Consider the following 9,311-nt stretch of genomic DNA (forward strand, 5'->3'; position numbering starts at 1 on the left):
CAAGTTCTATTAATTAATCTAAAATCACAAACACAGAAATAGGATTGCAAGATTGGTACAAAAATCTTACTAATCGAGCTAGAAAAACGAAAATGACAAGTCTTGCATATGAACAAGCACAATGTTAAAAGGACAATTTTATCCTTCTGGAACAAATATTCTCCTTCCGAAACGACAAGTAGTATCACTTTCGTTAAACAAAGCCCCAGCTGGCACTCACACTCTTCCCCCCTTCCACCTCAACCCAACCAAAGGACTCCATTCCCCCTTCGCACGTGCCACTTCTGCCCCTTACCGCAAAACCTCACGTGACCCCAACGAACCACCGCCCCCCACATTTAGCAAGCAGTCCTAGCTGGCAACCCGAACCTCAGCCTCGTCCCGCCAGGTAGGCTCGGACAGCCGTTTAACGCAGCCCAAACCCCGACACAGTAAAATAATAAACAAAAAGAAAACCCGGAAGAAAATCACAGAGGAAGCAACACCAGTGTGTCTGTAACTGATTTCGTCTTCTCAGAGAAGCCACCACCAAAACAAAAAGCAAAAGCCTTTCAGAGCTCTGTGCCCAAATTCTCCCCGCCGTGGAATTCAATACAAGATTCAATCATCTCGCTTCTTCTCCAAGCCACCATCTTACCTTTTCTCTCTGCTTATATCCTCGATCATCATCATCTTCTTCCCCATTAAAGCTTTCACGAGAAGTTGGTAGCTAACTTCTTCTCACGGAAAAGTGTTTTATCTCTTGCTATAAAACCCGACCCCGGAAAGTGCTATCCACACTCTCTCACTCATTTAGTAGTTAGTAGGCCTGCAATGGCGAGCTTTGGGCTATTGCGGCGGTGGTGCATTGTGGTCTGTATCTACTTGTTTCAGTTTAATTCAGTAACGGTTGCGATTCTTGATCCCGTTGATTTCTTGGCGCTGCAATCCATTCGGAAAGGTCTGGAGGATTTGCCGGGATCAAATTACTTTGCTTCCTGGGATTTCACCTCCGACCCCTGTAATTTCGCCGGCGTTTACTGCGATTCCGACAAGGTTATAGCTCTCAACCTCGGCGACCCGAGAGCCGGCGCTCCGGGTCTAACGGGTCGGATCGACCCGGCTATAGGCAAGCTCTCCGCCCTGGCGGAGCTATCCATCGTCCCGGGTCGGATCTTCGGCGCTCTCCCCCAGTCCATTTCCCAGCTAAAGAGCCTCCGCTTCCTCGCCGTCAGCCGCAACTTCATCTCCGGCCAGATTCCGGCGAGCCTCTCCCAGCTCCGCAACCTCCGCACTCTCGATTTAAGCTACAACATCTTCACCGGAGCAATCCCCGCCTCCATCGGAACCCTACCGGAGCTCACCAACGTCATACTCGGCCACAACCGCCTCTCCGGCTCAATCCCGCCGTTCACCTCCACGTCACTAACCCGCCTCGACCTGAAGCACAACGACTTCTCCGGTACGCTCGCTCCCAACTCCCTCCCTGCTTCTCTCCAGTACCTCTCTCTCTCCTGGAACCGCCTCTCCGGCCCGGTCTACGGCATCTTAAGCCGCCTCGACCAGCTCAACTACCTCGACCTCAGCATGAACCAGTTGACGGGTCTAATCCCGGGCCGGGTCTTCACTTTCCCGATCACCAATCTCCAGCTCCAAAGAAACCTCTTCTTCGGCCCGGTCCGGCCGGCCGATCAAGTCTCGATCCCGACCATTGATCTCAGCTACAACAGATTGTCCGGCGAGATTTCGCCGCTGTTCTCCACCGTGCAGAATCTCTACCTGAACAACAACCGGTTCTCGGGTCAGGTCCCGGGTCCATTCGTGGACCGGTTGCTGGCAGCGAATATTCAGATACTGTATCTACAGCACAACTTTCTGACGGGGATTCAGATCAATCCGACGGCGGAGATTCCTCTGAGCAGCTCGCTGTGTCTGCAGTACAATTGCATGGTCCCGCCGGTACAGACGCCGTGTCCGCTGAAGTCCGGGAAGCAGAAGACGAGGCCTACGGCGCAGTGTAACGAGTGGAGAGGGTAGAGGTGGGAATTCGGATTATATTGAGGGGTGTTTTGGGAAGTTCAGACGGGTTAAGGAGTTTTTGTTTCTCTTTGAAACTAGTTACTTTTTATTTTGTGGGGGGTCCTTTGAGATTCATTTATTTATTTTTGTGGAAAAATAGGGTAAAATGATGAATAAGAAGAAGATTTGTGGATATCTCAGAAAAATAGTGTAACTTGTGTAGGGGGGAAAATTAATTTAATTTTATGCTCTACCATCAAATATGAACACTTTTTTTGGCAAAAGGATTTGTGATATGAGTGTGCCTATTATTGCAGTACCAATTTTAGATGTTATTATTGTGGACCTGTGGTTGATCTATGTGTGTGCAAAATGATGCATTGGTAATATAGTGCAATGATCATATTGGTACTCTCCCATTTTGGGTTGTGCATTATTTGTGTTTAGAATTGATCATGTGCTAATATCAAATGTGATTATAGGTCTTGAAGTTGAGTAAAGGTTCTCAAACGGACATAATTAGCATGTCACATTTGTAATTACAAAATTTTCATCACATTGTCACAATGATGATTAGTACCTACAAAACAATTTAAGCGGAACTTTTTTGTCGACATATTGAATCGGTTTTTAGGACGAGTTTCTATACGTGGGATGGGCAATGCCGAACCTATACTTAAACTCATGAGATGAGTTCCGGACGCTATTAGGATTATGGATGGAACACTGGTTTTCGCTCATTCTTGTAGCTTAAAATGGAAGTTCCAATTTGGGTTGTGCACTTGTGCTATGATTCATGTTCTGCTTCTGCAAAGAACAAACAATTTGTCTAGTGTTGATGAGCAAGCTCGATCTGAATCTGATGTCCAACACTTTCCAAGATACATACAGAAGCATGCATTCTTCATTTTCATTGCTTTCTTCTTTTACCTTTTGGGTAGAAGATAAGTAGAAGAGGTTGTGTGGGAGGGACTACAAGTCCAAAGCTTCCTTCTCTATGCTTTTCGGCTTTTCTTATGCACGAGCTTCTGACCAAACCATTCATGATTGAAGCCAGCTACAGCTTCTAATTGAGTGAAACAAGAACCAACATCCATCATAGACATGGCATATTCTATTCATGTAACTCAACTAAACCATTACCTAAACGAATGAGGAGTTAAAGCTATTGTGTATAGATGTAGTTGTCTCTTTGCTCTTGATTGATATATATCTTCTACTTCTTGTGGAAGCCATGGAAGGACATGTGAAGGTAGCTGGGATTAGGTGGGGGGTGTTAGTTAAATGAAAAGCTTGATGCACATGGAATGGAAGGAAGAGAAGAACAAGTGAGTAGTGATACTTTAACAAAAAGAAAAGGAGTTAGAGGAAGAACTGGACTTACTTCTTGTCTCTAAGTGTACAATTTAGCTTTATGATGCTCAGCTTTGAAAGCATGATGAGCTCTTTTGGCATTACAGGTCAGAACCCAAGAATAGGTCTTATGTATGTTCTTACTGTCTAGGATTGGGAAAGGTATTCCGAAGATTTGTGATAGATATTTTTAATTTACGCGAACTAATCAAACGTTAACAGGATAATACGTGTTTATTATAAATTGACTAAGATTATAAACTCTTTAAGTATGAGACATTGAGACAAAATGATGTCAAAGAGGCGGGTAGGGCTAAGTGAGTAGAGAATTTGGTGCCTTGTTACATAAAGAGGGGACTAGATTTATAACAATTCCTAAAGCTTAAGCATCATTTAGTATCTTTCCCAAGTAAGATTCCTAATTGATTGTGCTACTTTGAGGACATTTAACTGCAACTATCACCCAAGTAGGGCTCATGTCACAATATAAATCTGATACCCCACTAATCAATCAACTAAAGATGTTTTTTTTTTTGGTCAATCAACTAAAGATGTTTACCTTATCAAAATAACAAAATCTTCCTTTATTCTTTCTTTTATGCCTACAAACAAACAACGACAGGAGATGAGGAGGGGACAAAGTCAAAAAAGAGAAGAGATCTTAAATAAAACAACAAAATAGAAACAACATTAGTTATAACTTGTAGTATCAAAGATTGAACATACAACAATTGTGTTAGTACGCAAACTATAAGGATCGCGCGAAGTTGTGTGTCTCCTTGTATGGTTCTATGTTCTATTTGATAAATACTACTGTTACAACCTTGAACTAATTCACCCAATGTCCCCAATCGTTGTCGTGTTCAAATCTGGTGAGGTAGATAATTATAAATTTATAGCGCAGTAAATATTGTTTGAGTTCCACTTCCAAATGATTAGTACACCCATGCTGTTTGATGCTAAAAGTTTTCAGGCCTATATCATATTCCACACCACACTCACAAAACGAGCCCAAATTCTTCAGTCTGTAAAGGATGGGTATTTTCGTACTTCCGTCCACAAACCCTCACTTCTGTCGACCCAACTATATAAGCGGGCACCGACGGCAACGAGTAAGCAGCTGCAAACAGATCTGTTCTTCTCTAACCGATCCTTCTTCCGTACTGATCACCATGGACGGAGCTATGAGCAGCACCGCCACTGACGAGGATGATGATACGACGGGGGACATCATGTATTGAGCTCACTTGTAGAAATGAGAGGTTTAGGGAAATGAATTATCCGGGTAAGGATGCCGAATTTCAACTTCATTTCAATCTGATATATTTTGTTGGGTTTAGAAAATGTAATCAATAGCAAGAAACCTAATGTGCATTTGAGTTTTGGAATGTGAGATTTTTTTGGATTCAATGATAAAATATTTATGTCAATGAGAAGTTCATTCGAATGTGACATGTTAGTATGTAACTAGCAGGCTGTCAATGAGAAGTTCATTCGAATTGCTTTTGTTTATGTTTGATTGCGTGGTGATGTCAGAAGTGTTCACCTGGTGAGTTATTGACCAAGTGAAACTGACCAAGTGATTCATGGTCAATCACCCTTTGTTTATATTTGTTTTTGTAATGTGTTGGAACAATCATGTTCACCTAGTCAGTGACTGACCAAGCCATTAAATTTAAATCCAAGGGTGGAGAAAATTATTTTTAAGTAGAATTGTTTTGTTTTCAACCCTTGTATGTAAATCTAATGGCGACTGACCCTGAATCTCTTGGTCAGTATTGACCATGTGAACACAGTCAGTATTGACCATGTGAACACTACTGTGTGTTGGAATAGCTTTAAGAAGCGTCAATTACATAGAAGTCTACTCGGAGATATTTTCTCCTATATAGGTCCACCCAAGGATTAAAATATCAGTATCGATGTATCTATCGGTACTTTGAAAAAAGGGAAAAAGCCCTAATGCACAAATAATACCTTTTCCTAGCCCAAACCAATCAAAAACAGATTACACAGCCCAAACCAATGTTTCTTAGTAAAAATACAGTTATACCCCAGCCTTAATAACCGCTTCCAACCCTCTCCCACTGAACCCACTCCGAATTCAATTCCTTCTCAACAGTTCTCACCACTTCACTCCATCGACGCCGCTTCGCTACTTCAATCCATCGACGCCGCTGCCTCACTCCTCACTCCATCAAGACCTCAGCACCCATCTCCGCGCGCCGCTTCAGTACATCACCACCGCTGCTTCAGTACTTCACCGCTGCTGCTTCACTCCATCGCCACCACTACATCGCGCTAAATTCTTCTTTTTCAGGTGAAAAGAAACCCTAGCATAAATCTGTGTTTGTACCCCCAATAATGTTGTTTGGATTCATATTTCTCTGTTTCAATGTGTTTTTTATGCTATGGAAACTTTACTACCCCTAGTAAAGTATGTTTTAGGGTGCAGAATAACAAAATATGATGCTCTGCAAACTTTACTGCCCCCAGTAAAGTATGTTTTAGGGTGCAGAACAACAAAATCTGATGCTTTGGAAACTTTACTACCCCTAGTAAAGTATGTTCTAGGGTGCAGAACAACAAAAACTGAGGTTCTGGAAACATTACTACCTCTAGTAATGTATGTGTTAGGCTGCATAATAACTAAATCTGATGATTTCAAACATTACTACCTCCAGTAAAGTTTACTACGGGTTGTAAAATGTTATTTATATCTGTCGGTTGATCTAAGGTTAATCATATTTGTTTTTTAAATGCAGAAGGATGTGATAGAGCATGAAACAATGTTGGAACTACACAAACTAAATGGAGGAACAACTGGAGACTTCAAAAGTGGTTATGAACTCCGTATGGAGGAAAACTTCTATAACCCGTTTTGGACCCTGTTTGGAAAGCACATGGTCTTCATTCCGTTACATCACGGGTCCAGCCTTCACTACACTTTGCTGCTGATTGACAACATCAAGAAACGTTTTTATCACATGAACTCTTCGCTGCCAACACCGTACAAAGAAAAAGACAACTTTCACTTCAAAAATGCAAAAGCAGTGATGAGTAAACAATCAAAACATTTTTATTAAAAAAAAATGCAAAGCATTCAATTGTTAAGGTTAACTATTGTTTAAAAATTGTTTTGTTGCTTAATATACAGGTGAAGCACATCGGGAAATTTATCAAACGTATACATTATACAACTATGTTTTCTTTGAGCCAAGACCTTGACCAAAATGAATACAGGGAAAATTACGCGATTGATTACGCACACGAGGACAGTCAAGACAGAAAACCTAGCAACATAGTGAAAATGACAGAGGACGAAAAGGTGACAAGACGTTTGATTATTGATCATAACATCCATCACAAACCATACAAACTGACCGAAGACCACACATGCCCCCAACAAAATGTATCATCTAAGTACATGAATATTCTTCTTGTACATGTATCATTGTTTGTTAGGGTTGATAACTACATAACCAGATGCTTTGAGAGTTTACTACCCCTGGTAAATGTTTTTTGTTAGGGGGGGGGGGGGTAGAACAACATAAATGAGGGGGTAGTAATGTACATTAATACCTAGTAAAGTAATGGTTTAATACCTAGGTGGACATATATCACAACTAAGACTGAGATTCAATTTTAAGTTCTATTTTGAAACTTTCATGTAAATTTAAGGGAATTTAATACCCAGTAAAGTAATGGTTTACTACCATCAGCAATGTGTTTTTTTTATGCTTTGGAAACTTTACTGCCCCCAGTAGTAAAGTATGTGTTAGGGTGCAGAACAACAAAATCTGATACTTTGGAAACATTACTACCCCTAGTAAAGTATGTTCTAGGGTGCAGAACAACAAAAACTGAGGTTCTTGAAACTTTACTACCTAAAGTATGTGTTAGGCTGCATAACAAGTAAATCTGACGACTTGAAAACATTACTACCCCCAGTAAAGTTTATTACTGGGTGCAGAACAACATTACTACCCCCTTAGTTGTGTTTTTTTATGCTCTGGAAACATTACTACCCTTAGTAAAGTATGTTATAGGATGCAGAACAACAAAAACTAAGGTTCTGGAAAATTTTACTACCCCTAGTAAAGTATGTGTTAGGCTGCAGAACAAGTAAATCTGACGACTTAAAAACATTACTAACTCCAGAAAAGTTTATTACTTGAGAGGGAAGAACATAAAAAAATAAATAAATAAATAAAAAGATCATGCGTAAAGTTACTGATCTTTAGAACTTTAATGCTTGGGACAGATGAACATAATAATATTGTCAAGAGAACTCCACAATAATGAACGTCACAAAAATCTTCAATAAAAATCCTTACAATAGAGAAAAATCTGAATATAGTTCAAAAAACATCCAAAAAACAACAAATTCCAAACATCCACTAACAACCAGAAGGATGTACAAGAAACTACAGCAACATATTCAAAGGTTCCGTACAGCTCTTCTTGTTATGATGGCCCATCTTATTACAACGACCGCATCGAATCAGCTTCTTCTCACCAGCAGATGCTATCCTCTTTGATTTAGGCCTCCCAACCAGCCTTTTTATAACATGAGGTAGTATAAAGTCCTCAGTGGAAGAACAAGAGGCATCCACGTTACTCAGAGGTGCAATAGGAAAGCTATAACACATCCTATAGTATTCAGCAGTAAAATAAGGATCAATGAAATCATACACATCAAATATTGCATCTTGTGTAGCAGCAAGTGCATAAGCGCATGGGAAGCAATTAATCTACCATTTCACACATGAACAAGTACGAGTAGAGAGGTCCACTAAATAGGAGTACTTATCATTCCTAACCTCATAAACATTTTCATGGGAAGCAATCACCTTGAACACACGAGACCTATCAAGCTGCTCTTTTAGCCTCTTTTCCATTTTAGGAGTAAGCTTGGTAGTCCAAGATTTCGACTCAACACTCCTTTCTGACATCATCTTCATTTCTTTCATTCTTGTTTGATCTAACATAGCGAAAGGGGGCAGTGAACGCTCAGCAACAATCTAGTTATTAAAGGATTCAGCAATACCATTTGCCATAATCCCATACCGACAACCTTTAAAAAAAGCACGGCACCAATGTTCCAATGGAATCTCCCTTATGAATTCATCAATATTAGCAACACCACCCTCATCTCTCAAATTTTTTAAATGAAAGTAGAAAGACTTCTCAGTCGATGCATAAGCCACTTTAAAGAATTTTTGTAACACATCAGCAACAACAATTTCCCCTCCTTTGTTCTTCTACTTTCGACTAAGGTTGTATCGCAAATGATGATAACAGATGAGGATTACCAGGAAAAATGAGATCAAATAATGAATGTGATAATCCTTCCTTGCGGTTCCAACAAAGCCTTTAAGTGCTTGAAGAAAAACAACCAGTTTTCTTCAGTCTCTGAATCACAAAAACACAAGGCTAAAGGGAAGAAACCTGCACAATAAAAAAACAAACAAACAATTACTAGGGGTAGTAAAATAAACAGCAACGTGCCGCTGCACCGCTAACGGGAGCGTTCCACTCCAAAATGAAAGTCTAACAAACCATAAAACTATAAGAAAACATATTCAAATCAGAAGAATGAAGATTTCAAAAATTACTGGGGGGGGGGGGGTAGTAAAATATATAGCGGCAAAAAAATACAATTGATTACCCCAAGTAAGCTTCTACTGGGGGTAGTAAACCTGCAAAACAGTATCTCCAAAGGCTATTATACACATTAAAACAGTGAAAAATCAACTTAGATGCGAAATAATAAAGTTTACTAGGGGTAGTAACGTTTAAAATAGAGATTACTACCCTAGTAATCTTCTACTGGGTGTAATAAACTTGCAAAACAATATCCCCAAATGCCGTAATACACATTAAAACGTGTTTCTGCACAGCTAATGGGAGCGTTCCTTTCCAAAACTAAAGACTAACAAAAAAAAAAAAATCAGAAG

The 9,311-nt window shown here is 40.2% G+C and overlaps 1 protein-coding gene across 1 annotated transcript; it reads left to right on the forward strand.

Annotated features, from left to right (window-relative positions):
* Positions 1-2,061, forward strand: LOC101303954 (receptor-like protein kinase-like). Its single transcript, XM_004290654.1, has one exon. The coding sequence runs from the start codon at positions 814-816 to the stop codon at positions 2,014-2,016; it is 1,203 nt and encodes a 400-aa protein (XP_004290702.1). The 5' UTR covers positions 1-813; the 3' UTR covers positions 2,017-2,061.
* The last annotated feature ends 7,250 nt before the right edge of the window (positions 2,062-9,311 follow it).

This window comes from Fragaria vesca, linkage group LG2 (genome assembly GCF_000184155.1).
Source record: "Fragaria vesca subsp. vesca linkage group LG2, FraVesHawaii_1.0, whole genome shotgun sequence".
NCBI classification, from domain to species: domain Eukaryota; kingdom Viridiplantae; phylum Streptophyta; class Magnoliopsida; order Rosales; family Rosaceae; genus Fragaria; species Fragaria vesca.

Bases quoted from the DNA above. Each gene is read 5' to 3' on its own strand.
- LOC101303954 (XM_004290654.1), top strand. From the start codon at position 814: ATGGCGAGCTTTGGGCTATTGCGGCGGTGGTGCATTGTGGTCTGTATC.